The sequence below is a fragment of the Labeo rohita genome, chromosome 3, assembly GCF_022985175.1.
Source record: "Labeo rohita strain BAU-BD-2019 chromosome 3, IGBB_LRoh.1.0, whole genome shotgun sequence".
Lineage (NCBI taxonomy): Eukaryota > Metazoa > Chordata > Actinopteri > Cypriniformes > Cyprinidae > Labeo > Labeo rohita.
Genome location: NC_066871.1, coordinates 42,767,997 through 42,792,756, shown reverse-complemented (window position 1 = coordinate 42,792,756; position 24,760 = coordinate 42,767,997). Strand labels below are relative to the sequence as shown.

The following is a 24,760-nucleotide window of genomic DNA, read 5'->3' as shown; positions in this document are numbered from 1 at the left end:
TAATTATTTTATTATTTTATTTATTTATTTTGCACTCTCAAGATTCCAGATTTTCAAATAATTGTATCCAGCCAAATATTGTCCTATCCTAAAAAATCATACATCAAACATCAATGGAAAGCTTTTTTATTCAGCTTTCAGATTATGTATAAATCTCAATAAAAAAAATAAAAATAAAAAAAATCAACCCTTATGACTGGTTTTGTGGTCCAGGGTCACATATTTATGCGTCCAAATCTTATTAATTAATCTGTTTTCATTTGTTTTGGTAAACAATTACTGAAAATTAAGGTTATATTTCTACCTCCTGCCTAGTTATTATGTTAAGAATAGTGTAGTCTGATTAAATAAACATCAAAAGAATAGATTAAAAAAAAAAAAAAAAACGTTTGATTTCATTAGAAAAATTATGCATTATTTTGAAGATCAAACTTGTACTAGTACTGTACATGAGACCACAACAAATGTTATGTTAGGGAGCACATGGCTGATTTTGGAACAATTTTGTGGAAGTGGAAAAAAAGTTATTAAAGTGAAGCAGATAAAGATATAGAAGTCCATTAACATGTAAAATGTCCCGCACTACATTTTACTTTTTTAAAATCTAAATTATGTTTACAAAACATATAGTACAAAACAAAATACGTTGATCCATATAAAGACTGTGAAAGACATGCAGAAATCAACCAGACGCGTTTGTAGTGCATCATAAATGGGGATTCTGTCAATATTTTTTAGATTATAAACATTTTTAGACACAAAATTAGAACAAATGTTATTTTTTGAACTTTTGGCATAAAAAGTAACCAAGAGTACCATGAATTAAAAAAAAAAAAAAATTAGTCACCGTATGTGAAAACTAGAGTCTTAAAGCTTTTCAAAATAAAGATTAGAAAGGATTACAATGGGTTCGTTGGGCTAGTTACAATTAACTGTTAAGTATAAAAACATGTTTTTAATTTTTCAGTCATCATATAGCAGGAGACTAGCTTTTTCCAGATTCATTTTAGTAATATTAGTTAGATATTGTTTATGAGTTGTGCTGATGTTTTATATCCGAGATTCCAGTGCGGAGTGGAAGCTCCACTGTGCAGCTGAAAAGGTAGGAAAGCAGTCAGAATTAGGGCGTGATGGAGGTTCAGAAGAGGGGCAAGAGCTGGGCTGCTGTAGGACGTCCCTGACCTGCCGAGGTAGGGTGTGTAACAGCCAGTTTTCCACCAGCAAACTGCCTCCACGAAGCCCAAAACAACACCCCAGCTCGATCGGCAGCTCCTCTAGACTGTTTCCCCGTACGTCCAGACGTGAAAGCTGAGTCAGGCAGCCCAAACCAGCAGGCAAAGACCCAAGAGAGTTATTCGCGACATTCAAGTTGCGAAGTTCTACGCAACTTTCAAACAGTTCCTTGGGGAGACATTCAAGCCTGTTGGCACTCAGGTCTAGTTCACTTAGAAGCATCAAGGCTCCAATTTCAGCTGGCAACTCTTCCAAAAGGTTTCCCGCCAAAAACAGGCGCCGCAGTTTATGCAACGTAAAGAGTGCCGAAGGTAGGTTTTGCAGCTGATTGTGTGCCAAATCCAAGAGCTCCAGTGAGCGCAGCACTCCTACGCTGGCTGGAAGAGCCAAAACACGGTTATGCGCGAGTCGTAGGCAGGACAGACGCCGCAGATGCTGCAATCCCAACAGCTCTTCTAAAGTACGCAGACTGTTGTGTTGCAGGTCCAAACTGCGTAGACCTGTAAGCGCCAGCAGTGCTGATGGCAACCTCTCCAACTGGCATGCTTGCAGTTGCACTTCTGCCAGTCCGGTCAAACGCCTTAGTCCCGTAAGTACCAACAGCCTGGTGCCCTCGTTATATATCTCCAGTTTTAGCAGACTCCCTGCTAATTCACTAAGCTCCCCTGGAATTTTCTGCAGCATACCGCGCAGCGCCAAGACGCGGAGGTGACGCAGTTGTCGAAGGCTGCCAAGGGCCCATCCGCGCCCCATCCCGCCCTCATTGCTTAACCTCCCGGTGAGGTGCAGCTCTTGCAAGCCGCGGAGGGAATAAACCCAGACTGGGATCTCTGCAGCTTGGGTGAAGGTTACATGTAAAGTCTCCAGGTGTTCCTGAAGGTGCTGCAGTGCTCCAGGCTCCACTGATACAGTGCAGTGGTAAAGGTGCATCTCTCTGATGAGAAGAGACATGTTACAAATGTTAATGTAACATGAGACATGTTACAAATGTTAATGTAACATGACACATGTTACATGTTAAAACCCATCTGTTAGACAGCAAAATTATGTGCAATTAAATTTAAAATACTTACCTGAGAGCGGTCATGTTAGATATCTGTGCTGTCAGTTTGGCGTCTCCAATAAGTTCCAACTTTAATACCTCTAACTGGCTTAAGGTGAACAGAGCTGGTGGCAGGTGAGGAAGAGCCACGAGCTGCAGCAGAGAGCGCCCCTGCTGGTCGGACGTGATCATTGACCGCAAGCGTTCTGCTCCCCAGCGACGCTCCAGACTTTCTTCCAGCAGTCGAGTCTCGCTGACCGGTGACAGGAAGACAGATAGGCGCTGGGCCAGTAGAGGGTCGTACTGGTCAGCCATGTGCAAGAGGAAGGCGAGGTCATTATGAAGGTCAGGTACATCTAGCATGGATCCTTTCTCACGTAGACTCTGGAAAGAGTACTGCCTCAAAGACCTGAGAATTAGGCAGATTTAAACAAATTTTGGAATAGTTTTCTTTAAATTTACAGAGTGCAACAGTTGGGTTCCAAAGTAGAAATTCATTTTCATTCATTTTTTCCATAGGGCAATTGATTTGTAATTATAATCTAAAAACATTCAAGACAGACCTACTGTGCAGCAAAAACCTTTTTTTTTTACTTAGTGTAAATAGCGATAGAGGCTATTTACACTAAGTGAAAATAGCATATATTCTTAGTGACAAATGCTACTTACACTAAGTGCAAATAGCTATAGATTTCATTTACACTATGTTAAAATAGCAGTATTGTCTCCTAGTTATACTACTTATTGCAAATAGTGGCAATCATCTGCACTTCAGTATTGTACTACATTATAAAAGAGTATGCAATGATAATGTATTGAGTGTAAATTATAATTTTAAATATAATTAAAATTTTAATTTTAAATTATTAAATGGATGCCATCTTACTGGGACAATAAAGCCCTCCCTACACCTACCCTGATACAATTTTTAAATTGTTTCCTTCATATTTATTGAAAATAAAATATGGGTTTTGAAAAGGAAGGGAAAAAAGTACGGCAAAAGGTGAATTCGAACTTGGGTTGATTGCATCGAAAAGACTGTGGAATGCGCTTTACCGGGCTATTTGCACTTAGTGTAAATAAACACTGTTTTTCTTTTCTTGTTTTTTTCTTACAGTACATTTTTATAATCTAAAGAACATTTTTCCAACTACAAAAAAACATTTGAGCAATTGAAAGGTTCCATGAATGTTAAAGATTCTTCTTAGCTATCAGTATCAATAAAGCACCTTTATTTTTAACAGTGTGAGTTTCGATGTTGTAACTGTTGTTATAGGCATTTACTGAAGCCATTCTTTAACATTATTTCCAATTATTTTTAAGATAATATTTAAAGGCTAAATTAATGGTGAAACCACTGCCACTGAAAAGGATGCCTGACACGAACTACTTGCATTTAGTTCTTGGTTCTTGGAACACAGACACGTTATGCCAGTCACCATCATCTTTGACACTCACACATGGAGAAAGACTACAGACTACATGGACACAGTCCTCTCATGACTTGGGGCACCCGTACTTGTGGAAGATCCAGAACAGGGCATAGATGCCCAGCAGACCAAACAGAAAGAGCAGCGAGACGTAAGCTTGCATTAGCTTGCGCAGGACAGAGGACAGTGAGTGACTGCACTGGAAGACGCTGTAGCCGGTCAGAGCGTAAGAGCGAGGCTGGCAGACGTGACTGAAGGTGATGGAGCCCAGGAGAGGAGTGGTGTAGCTTATGATTAGAATGAACTTCAGGACCTTGAACACCGTCTGAGCAGTGTACACCTACAGGAAGAGTTGCAGTATTAGTTTATATATAGTATAAAAACAGTCTTTATACATACTCTAAACAGGGGTGCCCAAACTCTGTCCTGGAGGGCCAGTGTCCTGCGGAGTTGAGCTTCAATCCCAATCAGACACACCTGAACCAGCTAATCAAGCTCTTATTAGACATACTAGAAACTTCCTGGCAGGTGTGTTGAGGCAAGTTGGAGCTAAATTCTGCAGGACACCGGCCCGTCCAGGACCGAGTTTGGGCACCCCTGCTCTAAACTGTAAGTGTAATTGTTAGCACAGTTTTATGGCACATCAATTTCTGATTGTGAAATATTTTTTGTAAACTGAGAAAAACTGTAAACACAGTGAAATGGCTTGCATGTTACCTTATAGATAACATCTGAACTCTCGCAGTGAGCACGAAACCTGCGCACCCTCTCAAACAGTGCTCTGGCCTGCTCTCTGTCGCTGCGGTCCAATGTGGCTCCTCGTCTAGAAGTGTCCGGAACGACTTGCACCGGCAGAACCGGCTCCGTGAGTGACAGAGCAGAGAGAGTTGAGCAGTGGGACAACGTTGAGGGACACGGAGACGGTTGCGTTGTTGTGGACACACTATCAGTTCCCGCCAGCAGAGGGCTGTCCGTCCCAGAGTCCAGACTCGACTTGCGTGTTTTGTACAAAGATGTTACCTGAACTTTGGGTTGCACCACTTGGTCCGCCTCTGAGAAGCGTGTGTCCAGTTTGGCCGTATGAGAAAGCGCCCTTGTCGTCCATGGCGATTCGCAACATTTAGCAAGAAGCGACAGGAAGTGCTCGATGCGAGCGGACGTGAGCGGGAAGTGAAACCAGAAGCAGCCGCTGGCCAGGAGAACCAGCGTGTGGAGCAGCGTCACGTACGGCAGAAAGCGCGAATACCAGGGCAGCGCCTCATGATAGCAAACCTGACTGATGTAGATGTACTGCTGGAAGTCCAGGTTGGTACGTCGCCCCTTCACAGGGGTCTTGAGTGACTCTGGTGTGCTACTAAAGATGGAATCAGATACAGGCTTTATGGGAGAGCTGTAGTTAATGGAGGAAGAGTGTTCGGGGACGCACACTACTCCGTCCCGTGATAGCAGGAGTGTCCCAGCAAGGATGGACACCATCAGCATGAGCACCAGGAGGTAGTCCATGAAGACCTCCCACCATGGCTTCAGCAGCTTATAACTACCCTGACGCTCGCCGCCGGACCACAATTCAGACAACGCGAACATCTGCAGTCAGCAAGAGGAAGAAATTGTCTTAAACAATCAATACAAAAAAATCATGCAAAAATCATGTGGGATTTATTTCACCAATTTTTTCATTCAGCAGATGAAAATGGTTTATCTGATCACTTAATAAAGTAACTGCATGCTTGATTATTAGGATTGAGTAATAATATTAGTGACATTTTACTTACCAAACACCTCTCAAAACAATACAATATTTGCTATGAGAAAAGCTTCTATAATTACTAATCAAATGGAAATTAATGTCACTTAAAATTATATAATGAAATGTTTTATATTAAATGGCCCTCCCAAGTTATGTTTTATTTTTTGTAGTTTGCTGCATCCTTTTAAAATATGTTCTATTAATACATTTAAATGAGTTTTAGTTTGACAAATTTAGCTGATGTGGGGTGACATAAATCACATATGTGACCCTGGACCACAAAACCAGTCATAAGGGTCAATTTTTTGAAATCGAGATTTATACATCATTATATATGCATAAATAACCTTTACATTGATGTATGGTTTGTTAGGATAGAACGGTATTTGGCCGAGATACAACTATTTGAAAATCAAATCTAAGTGTGCAAAAAAAATCGAAATATTGAGAAAAACACCTTTAAAGTTGTCCAAATGAAGTTCTTAGCAATGCAAATTACTAATCAAAAATTACGTTTTGATATATACATGGTAAGAAATTTACAAAATATTTTCATAGAACGTAATCTTTACTTAATATCCTAACAATTTTTGGCATAAATCTGTAATTTTGACCCATACAGTGTAAAGTTGGCTATTGCTACAAATATACCTGTGCTCCTAATGACTGGTTTTGTGGTCCAGGGTCACATATGACTAGAAACCCAAAGACTACAGACAGTCTACATGCAAAACTAAAAGAGAATAAAAATGTACTTACTGTGATGTACTGAAACTGTCCACTCTAAAGGCAAGCTTTCATGCTTTAAAATCCTGTTTTTTTCTTTTTTGGTTTTCTTGCACTCAAGTCCGGCGCAAGCCGGTTTGTTCAACAATTGCGTCCAACTTCACTAACCTTTCCCCAGTCTGCAGACACAGAGGGGCCCCAGAAGCTGCTTTGAAGTTTCCATGGTGACCTGCACACAATAGCCACATTCACATCATGAAACGCCAGCAAGCCGCTGGATTTGTGAGAAATACACAGAAATAAATACTATGAACTTATATGTAAATGTTAGGTTTTATATATATTTACTCAGTTTGCAGGTCTTTGACAAACATCATTGTCCTCTTAGTGTAATGCAGCATGTGAACAACAGGTGGCGGTCATTAGTCAATTTAAATGATGACTCCAGTTAGAATATTATATTTTGTGCTTGAAAATCTGATTTAGTGTATGATTTACACTTGTGTATGGAAAGTAAAATTATGTCTCGAATTGTCTTGATTTTAGTAAATTATTGCATTTTGATTGTTTTAATACTTTTTCTGGTCACAATTACAGATATTTCTGTGTGATTTCAATTACAGGGGCACTTTGTGAAAGTGGTGCATCAAGGTTCTAGAAGCAAGTGAAAAAAAAAAAAAGAAAAGAAAAATATATTTCATATATATATATATATATATATATATATATATATATATGAAGAGTTCAGATGCAAAACCAGCTAAATCCATCTGAAGTCTTTCTTTAAAAAATGCATCTCAAGGCATGAAAATAATGTGGTGCAGGAAACAAAATTACCCAGATATGATTGTGTCAACAGTGCTGGGTAAAAACTGATTACAGGTAATCTGGATGACAAAATCCAATTCCAAAAATGAAGTACTTACAATAATTAAATTTTAAAATGCTCACAATCAGATCACACTTACTTTCTTGATTACGTGATTACATATTACTGGCAGTAAATTAATCATAATCCGTAATTCACCCCCATCTTTTTTTTTTTTTTTTTTTTTTTAATTTCACTTTCTAAATGAACCAGCCACTTACATACATGAGACTAATAAAACAGCAAGTTACTAAACAGTTCATATAATGTAGGGGTTCCGAGGTTTTTGTTAGTCAAACCCCTCTGACCTAAAATATTTACTTGAAGTCCCCCAGAGATTTCAAAATAAGCAACATATTTACACGTTAACGACATATTTAATTCATTTTTATTTTACATTTTTAATGATTTCATTAATTATTAGCTTTGCATCGGCATTCTACCCCCAAACCACAATTTGCGAAACCGTGCTGTAATGTAATGTTTAATGCATTTCATGATATTGATAGCAAAGGCTAAAATATGTTTTCTTTTTCTATCTTATTCATCAGTATGGTACACAATAATCCTATTCAGGTCTATTTGATAATCAAGTAAGGTAATCAAAAAGTAGTCAGACTACATTACCTAATATGTGTAGTCTAGATTACATTATCAACTACAGTTTTCGTCATGTAATTTGTAATAGACTACAATTTGCAAGTAATCTACCCAGCACCGCATGTCACAAACGTTTAGCTGGTAAGGTGTATGTGGTTTTGAGGGTGTTCTGAGTGGTACTTAGTGCATTGCTATGCGGTTGCTATGGTGTTCTAAGTGTTTTTTAGTGTGTCGCTATGTGGTTTCTAGGGTGGTTCTGCATTTGCTTTGCAGTTGCTTTGGTGTTTGGTGTTGTTTTTGTATTGTATTTCGTATTTTCTTCTGTTAAAATGATAGATCTTTGTGTAATTTCAATCATAGGGTCACTTTTTACAGCACTGCGTAAGAATGCATTTATCAAGGTACAAAAAAAAAAAAAAAAAAGTTTATAGTGTGAAAATAATGTTAGTTGTATAGGAAACCCCCATTTCCCCAAATATCATTGTGTCACACATCTCGGTGTTGGGGATTTACATCAAGCCCACACACCAGATTGAGACACACGCTGAAAGATTTGTGAAAACAGAAAGGATGTTTAGCAAATATTTTCAGAAATAGTGATTCATTTAGTCAATAATAATGAAATCATAAATATCCCTTTAGCTGAACATTGCATGTCTCGTCTTTAAATTATTAATGGCAGTTCCAAGATACAAGAAAGCTATAAAGGCTGTTATTGGGTGGGTGCTGCAGAATATGGTGTCATATTTCACGAAAAGAAAAGAACATGCTTAAATTAGACTATGATTTTTATATTTGATAAGCTCACATGAATGATGAAAACCCTGCTGGTAATTGTTAGATGTTTTTCTGTTTATAACTTAAAAAAATAAAATAATAAAATAGAGTCTGAGGTCACTGTGTTTCACACCCATCTGCTGGAAGTTTTAATGTTGAATATTAAAGTGAAAATAAATCAATAAATAAATTAAACTATCTTACTTTTTGGTTTTAATTTTGTAGAACAAACACTCACAAAATAAACTACATTATTAGACTATTTTAATTTTGGGTGAATTATTTCATTAATTCTTTTTGGTGCCTCAGAAACATAATTCCATTTTTCTGCTATTGCAACACTTGCACCCCGGTTTGACAGACCAGGCTTAAGGTTAGTCCCAGACTAAAATGCATGTTGGAGCTGTCTCAACTAAAAATATCTTGCTCCAACATATCTTAATATATGTCAGTGCCATTGTTCTATCTAAAGATGCACACCTGTTACATTTTCTTCTAAGGCATGTTTTATAAAAGATGCCTAAATATTTTAATCTAACTAAGGCCTAGTCCTGGCTTAAGCTAAGCCCTGTCTGTGAAACCGGGCCGTAGTGTTTGGTTGTTTTGAATTACAGTCTCTAAAGTTCAGAATTAAAGTTTCAACCTTCTTATTTGGGCTGTGATCACATTATATATATATATATATGTATATATTTAATTTCAGTTTTTTGGTTTTTATGGTTTTAATTTTCAGTTCAGTTTATTAAACTATGATAACCCTGCATCTAAGCAAAAGCTCTTTAGTATTTGAATATTGTTGTTTCACGTCTCTCATAATCGTTCAGCACAGATTCATGAGGACTGAATTCTATTATAAGTTGTGCACATTAATGTTCTCATGTTTATACGTGTTTCTGTGAGAATTTTTTGAGCGCCACGTGTTTGTGCGACAGAAAAAGCGTCCATCTCCATCTCTCTCGGACGTGTGGTTTCACACCTTTTGACTCAATCTCGCCCTCTGAAAGTACAGGGTGTGTTTGTGTGAATCGACAGGACTGCACACGCCCTCCTCTAGTCCTGCTGCTGCTGGGGCTTTTAGAAGAAGCTCCTCTATAAATAGCACAGGCCCGCGATTTTCAGCGCAAAACCTTCCTGAGATTCACCCTAATTTTGTGTGGTTATATCAGTATAATAAATCTACATTTAATTCAACATTAAATCCATTATATCTGAGTTTTGTGTGTACATCAAGATTGTTAAATGATCTTTGGCCATGATGCTTTGAAGATCAAACTCAATAACACAAATCAAGCCTCACAATGAAAAAAAAAAAAAAAAGGTTTAAAGAGATAATTCACCCAAAAATTAAAATTATTCCATTATTTACACATCCTAGGTGTACGTTCTTTCAGATGAATCCAATCAGAGTTACATTAAAAATTGTTCTGGCCCCTCCAAGCTTTATAATGGCAATGGTCCAGTGTTTCTTTTCAACAGTCCAAAACAAGTCCATTAAAGCGCATCCATCTATGATAAAAAAAAAGTGCCTCACATAGCTCCAGGGCATGAATAAAGGCCTCCTGTAAGGGATTAATGCATTTTTGTAAGAAAAATATCCATATTTCAAACATAATAATCACTTTTCTCTAGCTTGCGCTAACAGTCGTACACTGAAGATATTCCAGGGAGATGACTTAGGACCTATGCTCAGAAGTGACAAACAGGAATGTGCACTGGAGAGAGCAAAACAAAACACTGGTCACAAATTAGAAGTACAAAACGAGGATTTGTACAGACAAATGTCGGAGGATTTTGATATACAGTAGTCAACATTTTAAATGGATCAAAAATGTTTATCAAAGTTGTCCTAAGACAAAAACAGGTAACTGGGTCCTATTATGCTTTTTCACTTTTAGTCAGTGTGTGGTGTGTATGTTTGTGCATACAACGAATGAATACAGCCTTTGTTTTCCAGGTGTTATGATGTCAGAACACAGCCCATTACAATATCATTAAAATAAATCCCGCCTACGGCAGCTCGAATGGTTGGGGGGTGGGTAGGGACGAAGTGGGGGATTAGCCTAACTTTAGCGATGCAGCGTGGAGAGCCGCTTCTGGGACGCTTCAACAAGCTGCAGTGTGGTGGGTATAAACTCAAGCATTGACTAGAGTGGCCATGATCAGCTCCAGTGGCCGTGTTGGAGCCATAATGCACCACAGACGTGTGCAGTGTGTGTAAGAGATTTATTCATCATACAATGTAGATAGCTTCACTTATAACGCAAGTGTTTTTTAAAATGCATAAACTTGCGCTAGACTAGGCTAAGCTAATCAGTGATGATGTTCTTTGATAATGTTAATGTTCTTTGCTCGTTTTCTGTAGCTGCTTTTTGAATAACTAAGGAAATGTAAGCATTATAATTAGCAACCTACATTGTTTTTATTTTATTATTTTATTTTTATTTTATTTTTATTTATTGTTTTTAGGCTGCTTTTAGCCTTATGCTGAAGCTGGTTTCGGGCAATAAAAATAAGTATGTAAATAATTAAATAAATTAGCACGATAATATCATGTATCGGTGACGACAGGCTGACGATAGGACCCAACACTGTTACTGAAGCATATTATTTACTCACGCATCCTAGGTGAATATGACTTTCTCCTTTCAGATGAATGCAATTAGATTTATTTTAATAATTATCCTGGCACTCCCAAGCTTTAGAAGGGCATAGATGGGTGTTTCTCTTCATCAGTCCAAAACAAGTCCAATAAAGTGCCTCACATGGCTCCGGGGGAGTGGGGATAAACACTTCCTGTAGTGAATCGATGCATTTTGCGCTAACAGTACATGGAACTTGATGCTTTGGTAAGGGAAACACCGTCTAAGCTGTTCGCCAATCACAACACAGTGGGACAGCTAACCAATCACAACACATTTAGTTTTTCGGAAGGCGGGCCTTCATCAGACCCAGAACTGAGCCATTTGTGCCAGGCTGGGGAGAAAGGTTTTCTAATAATGTAAGTTATTATGAAAAATAATGTGTTAATAAAGCTTGGAAGAGCCAGAACAATTTTTTTATATAACTCCACTTGCTTTCGTCTCAAAGAAGGAAGTCATATACACCTAGGATGCCTCTCAGGGGCCAATTTTCATTTCCCAATTAAGACTTAACATTTTTAGAAATAGTTAACAGTTAAATTGAAATGAATGTGAATTTTTGAGGTAGTATGTTCTCGTAAAATATACTCCAAATTTGCATAAATTGCTCATTCTGCTCAAGATTTCATGTTTCATGAATGAGGCTCATTAAGTGTGATACATGTGTTTTCCAGTATTTTATGTTTTCATTCATTTGCCTGACATGTCGCATTTATTTATTTATTTATTTTTCCATTTTTCTTTGATAAAAATATATTTAAAGTTTACTCAAATATATTTATTTAAATTATTTAAAAAATTAAATTTACTGGAAATAAATTGCCAACATAAAAGACAACATTTCTTATTTTCTCTACATCTAAAATGTCTAGGAAAGAATAATTTACATTGTTTGTCTTGTTTTTGTTTTACTTAAATCAATTTCATCACACCACAGGACTGCAATCAAAAACAGCCCGAAGTGGAAATGTCACAGCTTAGACCTGCCTTGTGCTTCCGTTTAACACGTATATGCGTCACATTTCCATCTTTTTGATGGCAGACAGAGAGTCTGAGAGACGTTTCACTTTGGGATGATGTCATCCCCCAGTGCCCATTGTGAAACTGTGAGTATCTTGAGTACCGTTGAGCGGAGCGATTCACACACCTCCATACACACCTACTCTAGTGCACTCGACAATCAGCAGAAAGTCCAAATAACAGAGCGAGATGGTGTGAAGTGATGCCAGGCTGGGTCATGGAAAGGGCATTCAGATACTGACAGGCATTTTGACTGTACAACACAATAAATCCATGTGTGGGTAGTTTCAGACAATTTTATGAAAGTGTTTTGATGCCTTACGTCATCTTTCATTGCATTCACAGAGACACTGACTGATATCATGCATTTGGCTGCTTTTGTTACACTGAATGATTCATGTACTCTATACACTTCTCCTAAGATGTTTACGGACAATGAAGTCCAACCTGAACTGTCCTGCATCAGATCAGACATCTGTATCTGGACGTCTCAAATGCTAAAGGTCTTTTCATTATCATGTCTGAAGTCTCAGTGTGTTTGAATCAGGTGATAGTAGTGGATGTGTGAAGTCAGTTCTCCTCAGGTTCACAAAGGTGTCCTGTCAGAGAAACCACAGGTGGAGAATCACACTATCAGCTTCAACCCTTAACCACAAACACACAACACTGGCTGTGTTCATGTTCAACATCTATTGTTTTAGCAATTTTAAACCAACAAACGCCTTTCTGTCAAATGTTTTGTTTCTTTGTAAAGTGTGTTTTGGGTTCTTTCTTCACAATAAATTATACTTTCTGTGATAAAACGTTCCGTTTTAAAGTGTGACTTTTTTATCATCTGTTCATCATACACTCTGGATCTGTTTTTAAAAGATGGACATCATAAAATGCTAAAGCAAAGAGGATTGGCGCAAAAAAAAAAAAAACAGAAGGTGGGTCGTGAGAAAGTGACACCTTCATTTGTCACTCTTCCCCTTAGTTTTCTCACTGCAACCACAAACAAGTGGTAATGCAAAGCTACGAGATATTCAGAGTTAAAATGACTGAATAATATCATACAGCACAGAAAGGCGACATTTTTTGAACGAACTCTTATCTGTACCTATCGCAGTTTGGTGAGGCTAAACAGGATTTGAATTTGAGCTGATAAAAACTGCGGTCATTTCAGATCAAATCATGTTTCTGACCTAGACGATTTCAAAACAGAAAACAGAAGTGCCAGTTCATACCAAGAACGACATCTAAACTGAAAACTCCTACTATAAGCATACACACCACCTGGCAATAACTAACCATAAGGCTATAAGGAAAGCTATACCAACGAACACTAACTTACGTTAACAAGCCTATTGAGCGTTTATTCCAAGGGCGCTGCAGTTTTGGCGCTTTAAATCCCTGAGCTCTTTAAAGCTCAAATGGATGAATAAGCTGCTTTTCATTAATAAGCTGCAAGAATCAATCTGAATGTGATTTTAAAGTCATCACTCCTCGTCGTCGTCTTGTAGAGTGGATTTTCTATTCTCCTAAAGCAGGGGTCACCAGGCCCGGTCCTGGAGGGCCGGTGTCCCTGCAGAGTTCAGCTCCAACTCTAATCAAACACACCTGAACCAGCTAATCAAGGTCTTACTAAGCATACTTGAAACTTCCAGGCAGGTGTGTTGAGGAAAGTTGGAATTAAACTCTGCAGGACACCGGCCCTCCAGGAACAAGTTTGGTGACCCCTATCCTAAAGTCACATTTACTGTTATTTGGCGAATTTCGCGGGCGAATTCCTGTCATTCAATAGGAATTCAGGCGATGGAGAATTTTGAGATAATTAGAGGTAAAATGATGGAATGATATTACACAGTACAGAAGGACGAAATTTCTTTAAAAAAAATTAAAATGACGTAATAATAGTATACAGTACAGAATGGCTACGTCTACTAAAACATTAAAACCAGCATATTATGACTGGTTTTGTGGTCCAGGGTCACAAATAGATACATAAGCTGTGTTTTCATCCTTCACAAGCTGCAAAAATCGATCTGAATGTAATTACTAAGGCATCGACTCTCGTTGTTATCATGTATTGTAGATTTTCTAATTTCAAGTCACATTTACCGTTATTCGCGGGAGAATTCCTGTCATTTAATAGCAATTTCCCGCGATCAGGAATTCACCTGAGCGGGTTGGGTCGGGGGGGTTTTCTCAAAGGGCTTGAGTCTGTCACACGGATTTTTAAAATAAATGCTAATACACAGCTTTCTTTTCTTTTTTATTCGCCTAAATAATGTGACCTCGCTTTAATTAAAGCTTCATCGTTATCGTTCTTAGTGTGATCGGGCCTTAATTTAAGTTTATGTAGGGCATTTTTATATACCGCGCATTTTACACAGGTGTTTTAAAACCATTCAAGATCATAAAAGATTGTTGTACTTTGTGTGTGTGTGTGTGTGTGTGTGTGTTTTCCTGACCCGCACAGCTGGTGAATCTCACTCAGATGAAGCTGAACTAGATGAATTTCCAGTGTTCAATCCCCTGAGCCACAAACCCTCAGAGACTTGCGATGCTTATCGCGAACTCCTTCCCGCCGTGTGTCAGGAGCGTCGCTGTGCGGTGAGGGCGGCGGAGGGGCTGCGTGTCTGCAGATGGAGCAGGTGAAGCAGTGGGCTTGTGGGTAAAAACGAGCAGGAGCTCTAGGGGGGAGACGGAGGGCCCGGTGGGCTTTTCATGTTCGCCTTAATCTCTTCGTTTTTCAGCATTGTCTTTGCATCTTTCTAGGAACTCGAAACAACGCGCGGTGTGCGCTTGCTTGAAAGTGGCTTTGGTAGGAAAGTGACTGTAAGTGAAAACGAGTGTAAAGGTGAGGTGAAGGAACATCTTAACAATGTTCCTCTCTTGCTTTGCAATGCTTTGTAAAGAATGAACAGCTAAGTACATTCTATAAAGTACGTTTAAACTTTTATAATACAACAAACGTTTACATTCGTTGGTTAGGACGCTAATAAAGTTATCGTTGTGAATGGGTCTTAAAAGAAGAGTAGCCTACATAAATGAGATTATAATTACACAGTATACATGATTACACAATATAGCTTCAACTATTAAATAAAAATAAAATCTGAACATTGTTTCTGCAGTTCGTTTAATGATTTCTTAAACTACTCAACAAGAGGAAAAAATTGTAGCAGTTTTCCATTGTTCTGCTAAAAAGGTTTTGCTAAATTCTGTCCCTCGGCATGTTGGGTAATCTCCCTCAGCTCTCTGTACACACCAGAAATCACTAGCCAAACCAGATGAGAAATCACACAGTGGGTCGGTGTGGGTGCAGCATTAACCTCTCTGTGGTCTCATCAACTCCTCAAGCTCTTGTTTAACCCACCATCTCTCACAGCTGATAAATATTCAGTGTTTGTGTTAGCCTATTTGATCCTTCATATTCATAGGCACAGAGAGGAGTTTAAAGCGACTGATGCTCATATGAAGGTCTGGAACATTCAGATGATCTCCCAGAAGAACACAGCATGATCAGAGGTTAGTTTTTCATCTTAATTGAGTTTCATTAACTTTGGTTCTTAAAATGGCCCAAATGGGCCAAAAGGAAAATACTGTCGCCTTTTATTCATGTTGTTCCAAACCAATATGAGTTTCTTTCTTCTGCTGAACATGATTTTTTGAAGAATGTAACAGTACACTCAAAAAAAAAAACAGTACAAAAAAAAAAAAAAAAAATGCTGGGTTGTTTCAACCCAACTTTGGATCAAATATGGACTAACCCAACTGCTGGGTTAAAATTTTCAATTACATTCTTAACCCATTTTATGGTCAAAGGCTGCTGGCAACTGTTGGTCATTAACATTACTCAAAATATATTTTTTATGTTCAACAGAAGAAAAAAAAACTCACACAGGTTTGGAACAACTTGAGGATGAGTAAATTATGACAGAAAAAGGAAGTTAGCAATGGACAATAAATTGGTTTTCTATTGCTCTCATTTTAATAATAATAATAATTTTTAAAAAATCACATAATTTGAATGAATAATGTTATGTCATTTTGCGTCTCAATGTATCTGAGGAAGAACAGCATGTACTTTTTGCATTTTTGAGATCGATGACTTTGGATTACATATGTTGCCTCTACAGTTTCAGATTTGCATTTTGTCCAATCTGAGCATCCAAAAGAACTCAATATGAACTCAAACATTTTTCTTCCAATGATCCAGAAAAAAAAAAAAAAAAACTTCCATAAATTATGTATACATGTTTTCATGCTAATGTTTGAGAATGTTATTAAAGACCAGATAACTCTGCTTGAAAGTTTTTAACTTTACCAGGAGAATGTTTGTTGATAACTTTGATAGAACCTTGTCAGAACATTCAGAGAACGTTTTCTATAAGTGACTCATTTTTTTGTTCTCTTAAAGAACTGTAGGAGAAGTATTTGATACTTTAAAACATAATTTAGTTACATTTCCTGCATTGCGAGACTTGTGATCAATGCTTTAGTTTATTGCAGAATTAAGTGACATTGATTGGCACATTCTGCATTTTTATTATTGTTGAAAGTGATGATGAATGAGCAGATTTACCAGCCGTCCTGATTTGACGTCTGAAGCGAGTCTGGTGAGGACACATCAGAAAACTCTCGTACTTCCTGTAACAGCTTCAGAACCGAATCACAACTCTCATAACCAGACGCATCTGCATCGCCCACCGCCGGACTCGTGAGGGTGAGTCTGACACCAACAGACATTCAGCTACAGCTGTTAATATAAATACTCACATTTTTTCAAGAGAAGCTTTTTTTTATAGTCGCGTCTGCACAGTAGCATCTAAATTGTTTTTCTTCACTTGAAACTTTTTTTTGTGGAGTTTTTTTCATCTTATTAATGCTGCAGGTTTCTCTTATTAGTTCATCATAAAATCCTCTTAATAAATGCTTAATGGTTTGAGTTTAATATAGCTTTGTCATGAGTCATGTTTTGTTTTTTTTGTTTTGTTTTTTTTGCACCTGTTCATAGAAAATTGGTGTATTTTAGTTTTTAATGTTTTGAAAGTTCACAAATAAAGTCTATATCCCAAACTCATTTGAACAATGCCTCTATAATGATCTGGATGATTTCTGAGACGTTTAAGAGATGCAGGTGAGCCGATGCAGGTGTCGATGCTGCTTCACATCTCTAAACCTCAGATTCTGTCGTTTTAACTGAATTCACTCTTGAACAGCTGCATCGCCGTCAACCACACACAAAACATTCAAATCTGTTTGGCTAGATTACTGTTGTTCATGCAAAACAATCTTCATATCTGAATCAATAATCTACATCAGGATCATTTCTACACATTATATTAGTATTTACACAGTATATTCTTAAAATAATTGAGTATTCCATTCCATTTATTGGTTTATGCTTCTTCCAATATGGAGAATTAATCAAGGTAATGTACTGATACTAACTGATAGTTGAAGTGGATCAAAACCTTTCAAAGTTGAATATATATGTGTATATATATATGCGATATATATATATGTGTGTGTGTGTGTGTGTATGTATACACACACCTTTTCATATTTTAGACATTTTGTACATTAGTTACCTTCCTTTATTGGTTCATTTATCATCTTATGTAGAAAATTATGCAAAGTACCAATACTGATACCAATTATTAATTATTATATTTTGGATAAATATGTTTTACATTTAATATTATTACATTAAATATTAATATTAATTGTTATGATAATTTTACCTATGATATGATATTTCATATTATGATAATTAGCAATATATATTTACATTATATTATTAATATTATGAAATAAAATAACAATACTGATACTAAACATAGAATTTTGAATAAATGTATATGTATTATATGACTGTTTCAATATGGTACATTTTATGTTCATATCTGTAATATTTTCTGATACCAGTTATTATATTATGAATAAATATATAATATATTTATTGTTATATTAGAATATTTAACATTAATATTAGAATTAGGACGTCTATTTGTTAATTTTATTATTATATTTTTATAGTATTTATCTTTTTGTTCATTTATCTTCTAATGTGGAGAATCAAAATAATATTGATAGTAGTTCATATAAATAAATATATATTATATTGTTTCCTGGACGTATTAACAATGATTATTATGAATATACTTTTAGAATTTGTTGTCCTTTCATTTCAGACTGTAACCTGACTGTCTGTGTCTTCATTCCCGCTGATGAAATGCCTCGATCGTTTCTAGTGAAAAGTAAGAGGGCGGGGCATCACTCCACACGCTCCGCCCGCTCTCAGCATCAGCGTCATGACAGATGGACATCCAGCAGTCACTCGACGGCTCTAGAGCTGCTGCCCTGCACATCCAGTGACGGCAACCGGACTCATAACAGCACTGCTGAAGCTGAACCCTGGCCTTCTGCCACGGCTGGTATGTGAAGAACAGCTCAGTACAGTTTAACACCAGCAGTGAATAGAATAGTGTGGGAGATTGAACACGATATGAAATAAATGCAGTGTGGGAGTTTTTCAAGACATGTGCAGACACTCATATAGAAAATAGGGTCTGAATTATAAGTGTTACTCATGAGGACGACGACTCGCGACTCATGAGAACTTAACTTCAACAAAACTCCCGCAAATGTCTCCCATGAATTGATATAATCAACCTGAATGACTCATTATGATACTTTTCCAAGAACTAAATACCAGTCACCATTAAACGCTCTATTCTGATTAATTAATAGTCCACCAAACAAAACGATGTTCTATGAATCTTATGCTAATGTCCCCATTCAGAAACATTCAAAATGTACAGGTTTTTTTTTTTTTTTTTAAGTTTTTTTTTTCACTTATGCAGATGTTAAGAGAACTTTTTTTTTATAATTTTGCAAACATTGTAGGAACATTACTTTGAATGTTTTCTGAACATGCTAAAACAACTAAATTTAAAAATATATTTTATATTTAAAAAATGTTAGACAAATGTCCAGCTCAAATGTCTGTTTTTGGCTTACATTTGTAGAACATTAAAAACAAGGTAACTTTAAACAAATGTTCTACTAATGCCCGAGAGCTGTAAAGTCCTGCTCAAATCAAGGATAATATAACAACAGTTTAAAAAGTTTTAAATTCTGTTCTACAGTTACAACAAAAATGACACAAAATAATGATATCATTGGCATCACTTTCAGAATGTTTTTTTTCCCAAGCTAATGAACAATAATACCTTTGGTGGTGAATCAAAATCCAAAAACAAGAAAGATTTAAAGCAGCAAACAAAAGGGCAGCATCAGAATGTTAATATCCACCTCATTCTTTCACGCAGACGTGAGCCTATGGGTGAGACTTTCAGTTCATTAGCCGCTATAGAGAAATAATGAGAACAACCGGAAGTAAAACTGTTTGCACTGCAAACCAGTGTGCTCATAATTAAGATAATACATTAAAGTAATATGGTAAGACACACCGATTTGCAATATCAAGCAGCAAATCAGCTGTTTTCTAACGTTACAGCTAAATATAGCTGGACACGAAAGAGAACAAAAGCCAGACCCATTAAATTTACAAATGGCCACGCCCACTCTTACCAGAAAATGAAGGTGATAGAAAGGGACCTTAAAGAACAACAGAGTGATTGATTCAATGTGTGGTCAGCAAAAAGCATTCAGTCCCTGTATAATACTACTCAAAGACATCAGTTAACAGTTCATTTTATTTTTACTTTGTTAGTCGTCGTTTTTGCATGCTAATTCTAATACACACAATGATTTCATTTTAATGTATTGTGTGTGGCGGCAGTGAAGCAGTCTGGAGTTTGCCAGTTGACTGACCTGTCGTCCTCGGCTGCTTTGGATAGACAGAGCGATCTGGAGCGTCTGATTCAGGCTTTACTCAGTCACCATCAGATGGCCAACATCCAGACGCCGCTGTGTGAATGTCCGCTCTGTGAGAAGGTGAGGAAAGGCCGTGTGTGGACTTTACTGAACACACATGACTGCAATCATCAGACTGACAGCACAGAACAAATGCATATAGTTTCATGGATCGCAGCTGATGATGTGAAAACGTTTATTCTTTAAGCCAATGATTTATAAGTCTATGAAAATATGGCAACCTGTTTCCGCCAATTCTGAGTTTTCTTCGCGTTTATATCTCGCAGTTCTGAGAAAGCGGCAGAATTGTGAGATATAAACACGCAATTTTGAGAAAAAGTCAGAACTGTGAGCTAAAGGTTGCAGTTATCTTTCTTATTTTTTATTCAGTAGCGGGGAAAAAAACTGAATTATGATGTAAACTTGGGTTTGAATTGTGGGATAAAGTCGCAGTAAACTTTTCTGTTTATTTTACATTGTTTTTTAAAATTCCGTGACAGAAACGGGATTTCTACGGAAAATATAGAAGAATACCTCATTTAATCAAAGGGAGAGTGTATAGCTAGAACAATGATATTTTATAAAGTAAAAATGAATAGAGTAAAATATGAAGATATATGTAGCCTATAGAAACTGATTTGATGATGATTTGACAATGCTTTAGTCCTGTGGCCGGTTGCATAAAAGGTTAAGACTAAGATCTGTTTTTTTTTTTTTTTTCCTTTAATACTGGTCATAATTTTTAAAATTCAGTAACATAAATATGTAGATTAGTCTAAGTTCAATCCTAAGTTCTTAAGACACTTGGTGCTTTTACATGCACGTTCTTAAAGGAACACTCCACTTTTTTAAAAAAGTTGAGTTTTACCGTTTTTGAATCCATTCAGCCGATCACCGGGTCTGGCGGTAGCACTTTTAGCATAGCTTAGCATATGTCATTGAATTCAATCAGACCATTAGCATCTCGCTCAAAAATGACCAAAGAGTTTCGATATTCCTATTTAAAACTTGACTTTTCTGTAGTTAGATCGTGTACAAAGACGGACGAAAAATTAAAAGTTGAGATTTTCTAGGTCGATGTGGCTAGGAACTCCACTCTAATTTTGGCGTAAAAATCAAGGAACTTTGCTGCCGTACCATGGGTGCAGGAAGCGCAATGATATTACGCAGCCGTCAACTCTGGCTGCAACTCTAAACTGAATGCATTTCAGCCGAGGGATACCTCTCCGATCATATTTGTGCCACCTCAGATTCAATTTGACCCACTCCAACCCCCCAAAACTCGTTCAAATACACGATCACAGGTGTATTTAAAGTTTCACTGCTAAATTCAAACGTGCTTTTGTGCCTTGTCTGGCTCAGTGCTTTTAGCCTATATCACAATTCAGTGTTTTCCAACCACATAAAATGTTTCAGACATTTAAATTAATCACTAGCAAAAAAGACATTCCTTAAATAGCCTACATACTGATGTTTGCACTGGTGTGTAAAGGAAAGCGGCAATAATCCTTTCAATTAATCTGACGATTTATTTTACCCCGATTTTGCAAGTACTGCTCACTGCAGAGCCGAATGGCCTCCAGCTCCCCTCTCTGTGTGAACTAATGGGTGGAGTTAGGGTTAGGATAGGGTAAGGGGTAGGGTTAGGGTGTGGTTAGGTGTCTATCTCCACCCATTACCTCCAGCTCCTCCCATCTGGCTCTGCAGCGAGCACCCTCTCCGATTTTGCGCGGCACGTAAACACGTAACACGCTTTCTGTCGGCTTATTGAAGTGCGCTTGTGTGATACGTGACAGTGATACGCATTGCTAGTGCAGATTTAAGCGCATCTAGACAAGGCAAACGTTTTGCAGTAAAGAAAGAAGGAAATATATCACACAAGCAGACTCTTTTATGACTCAGAAAATGAGTCTGAAGTGTGTTCTCATCTGGTGCAGCAGATGTAGAAGTGGTTGAGTCAAAACGCTGCATTTATAACTGCATGAGAGGATAATATGACCTGTAAGTTTTGCGCTGACATGTTGCAAGCTTTGTTTAACATCACAACTGACAAACATATGGAATACTCGGAGTCAGATACGCAAATTAATATATTTTGACGTCACTAAAGGAAAATAACCTGATTTATTAATAAAGTCATGCAAACGCTGCTTATACTGACGTTGTCAGGTTATTGATATGCATGTGAACGGGGGAACCTGGTTATTTTAATAAGCTGATATCTGTGAGTTATCAGCTTACTGGTGTGCATGTAAACATGCTCAATGTCTTAACATAGAGGCTAAGTTTATGCAACTGGCCCCAGATCTGCTCACCTGACAGAATTTTCACACTAATTCACAACTTACACAAAATCACATGTGGGTTTTTGTGTGAGTTTCATGCTCAAACAATTCATGCGTCAGACGTGATGACACACAAATTTTAAACCCAAAACTTGATTTACACAAGATCACATGTGGTTGATCAGTAACACATCAGAACAATGTGAAACTCAATGTTATTTCCATTTATGATATGGTGTGATATTAACATTGCTATGTCTTCTGTAGCTCCTGACCTCTGCTGTGGGTTTGGCATCGCACTTGTGCAAGTCACCTGTCAACAGGGCTACCCTCCCACTGGGTGGCTCCACGGGCCACGCCCAGCAGCATTATGGGTACAGACCTACAGGAATACTGAGGGTGAGAGTAAGTACTGAACACTGCCTACATATACAAGTAAATGCTGTACCAAATTATTACAGTTAACTAAAACCATAAAAAATTACTTGAAATTAATAAGGTTACATGCTGCGTGAAGTGTTTACATACTATATACATCATATAACTAGTATGGTAATATTCTATTCTAAACACAGCCTGTGTGATTGTGTATTTTAGGAGCGGAGTTTTGGCTGTAAGGTTTGTGGGAAGGTTTTTAAGAGGTCATCGACTCTATCCACACACCTGCTCATTCACTCAGACACACGGCCGTTCCCATGTCCCTATTGCGGAAAGAGATTCCATCAGAAATCTGATATGAAGAAGCATACGTTTATACACACAGGTAAAATGGTGTTTTCATTGCCTTAAATTTCTATTGAAGAATTAGACCAAACTATAAGGCAATTCCATAACCTTTGAACTCCATATTTCCGTGGCTTTCAGAAGCGGATGTTGTCATAGTTGGGTAAATGTCCATAGTGGCGAACAGAAACTACACCTGATATCATTTTTGTGTTGAACAGTTTAATCAATCAAATTACAAACTATCGCGCCCACTTTTGCGTTAAAAAATAAGGGAATTTTTTAACGCAAAAGTGGGCGCGATAGTTTGTAATTTGATTGTGCGTGACTTCCAGTGTCGTTCACTTCCATTTATTTTAGCTGTACAAAAGCAGTCCATTATGCTGCTTTATGCACCATTAACACAAAACATTTCAAAACATTCTTTCTACTGCGCTACGTTTCCGTTATTTTTCTATGTAAACGCTTGCATGACATGCCATTCTAAAAACGTAGCGCTTACCTTTTTTTATTTATTTTTGGGACATTTTAAAACACTTAACATGGCTAAGTGCCTTGCTCAAGGGACTCACCTCAGTCGTGGTATTGAAGGTGGGGAGAGCGCTGGTTATTCATTCCCACCACCTTCAATCCCTGCCGGACCTGGGACTCGAACCCGCAACCTTTCGGTTACAAGCCCGACTCCCTAACCATTAGGCCCCTATGTGCACATTATATTAGATTGCCCCATTTGTTCACCATTCCCCTACCCGTGTATCGTGTTTTTCAAAGCAAAAATGTGTTGTGTGTGAATGATCACTTACATTGCAAATTTGCATGTGGCATATTTTTAGAATTCATTGTCATAATCATGAACACACTGATTTGTACTATAAATATGTTTATCCTATATTGCATTTTGTTATTATTCTAGTCACCTATATTTTGCCCATTTACAGAAAGTAATTTCATTTTACAAAATAAAGTGGATAATGTTGCAAAACTGAAAATGCAGGTATTTGCATTGCATTTCTGTTCACTTGTGTGCTGTGTGATTAGCTGTCTGTGTAGTCAGTAGTAGACAGCAAATAGCTAATACGTGTGATTTGCTTTCATTTCTCAGGTGAGAAACCTCATGTGTGCGTGGTGTGTGGTAAAGCATTCAGTCAGAGCTCCAATCTGATCACACACAGCAGGAAACACAGCAGCTACCAGCCGTTCAGCTGCGCGCACTGCCCGCTCAGCTTCCAGAGGAGACTGGACCTACAGCGCCACCTGCAGACCCACTCTGAGAATGACAACGGACTGTATCACGGGACCTGAGAGAGACCAGCTGCACACAAACACCTTGTTTAGCTCAATGTACAGGGGTCATATTATATATATATATATATATATATATATATATATATACATATATTTTTTTTTTTTTTTTACGCACTATATAATGTTTGCTCCAAAAACCATACGTTTGCTTCCAACTTGATTGCACACATTGCATTGTGAAATATGTCAGAACACATCTAGCAGGCTACACATTGTATACTGTAGATTTATAGACGTGTTATGATTGGCTGCTTATGGTTGTGATGTCATAATCACAGAACGTTTTGTCAGAACATTTCAAATGAATGAAGAATCGCCATGCTGTACATGATAGGACATTTAATAATAAACTCAGTAATTAAACAGGTTTATAAGAACATAAACTATCAGCTTTGTGAAAATACTTTAGCCGCCTTTTCTGAATTCTCAAGCTCTCAGCAGAGGTTTATACCTTGTTTTAAAATACAAATAACAGATAAAATATCCTTTCCAACCC

The 24,760-nt window shown here is 37.4% G+C and overlaps 2 protein-coding genes across 3 annotated transcripts; one reads left to right on the top strand and one right to left on the bottom strand.

Moving 5' to 3' along the window:
- Window positions 1–37: 37 nt before the first annotated feature.
- si:ch211-106h11.1 (volume-regulated anion channel subunit LRRC8D) lies at window positions 38–16,790 on the bottom strand. Its single transcript, XM_051106524.1, has 6 exons — window positions 16,653–16,790; window positions 6,212–6,407; window positions 4,423–5,289; window positions 3,795–4,045; window positions 2,307–2,684; window positions 38–2,167 (listed from the first exon to the last, which is right to left on the bottom strand). Exons 3-6 carry the CDS (start codon window positions 5,287–5,289, stop codon window positions 1,051–1,053), a joined length of 2,613 nt encoding a protein of 870 aa, XP_050962481.1. The 5' UTR covers window positions 6,212–6,407; window positions 16,653–16,790; the 3' UTR covers window positions 38–1,050.
- LOC127163343 (zinc finger protein Gfi-1b) lies at window positions 16,655–24,585 on the top strand. Of its 2 annotated transcripts, none has more exons than XM_051106530.1 (6): window positions 16,655–16,793; window positions 18,265–18,507; window positions 19,878–20,032; window positions 22,504–22,635; window positions 22,834–22,999; window positions 24,062–24,585. In XM_051106530.1, the coding sequence occupies exons 2-6, from the start codon at window positions 18,306–18,308 to the stop codon at window positions 24,259–24,261; spliced, it is 855 nt and encodes a 284-aa protein (XP_050962487.1). In that variant the 5' UTR covers window positions 16,655–16,793; window positions 18,265–18,305; the 3' UTR covers window positions 24,262–24,585. The 2 variants fall into 2 exon arrangements, with proteins under 2 accessions (XP_050962487.1, XP_050962486.1); XM_051106529.1 differs by having other exon boundaries at window positions 22,504–22,641.
- The last annotated feature ends 175 nt before the right edge of the window (window positions 24,586–24,760 follow it).

Coding starts and splice junctions, on each gene's coding strand:
- si:ch211-106h11.1 (XM_051106524.1), bottom strand. CDS start 5,289: ATGTTCGCGTTGTCTGAATTGTGGTCCGGCGGCGAGCGTCAGGGTAGT. Junction 2,685..3,794: donor CTGTTCTGGATCTTCCACAA/GTACGGGTGCCC, acceptor CCTAATTCTCAG/GTCTTTGAGGCAGTACTCTT. Junction 2,168..2,306: donor TCTAACATGACCGCTCTCAG/GTAAGTATTTTA, acceptor TCTTCTCATCAG/AGAGATGCACCTTTACCACT.
- LOC127163343 (XM_051106529.1), top strand. CDS start 18,306: ATGCCTCGATCGTTTCTAGTGAAAAGTAAGAGGGCGGGGCATCACTCC. Junction 18,508..19,877: donor CTGGCCTTCTGCCACGGCTG/GTATGTGAAGAA, acceptor GTGTGGCGGCAG/TGAAGCAGTCTGGAGTTTGC. Junction 22,642..22,833: donor CAGGAATACTGAGGGTGAGA/GTAAGTACTGAA, acceptor TGTGTATTTTAG/GAGCGGAGTTTTGGCTGTAA.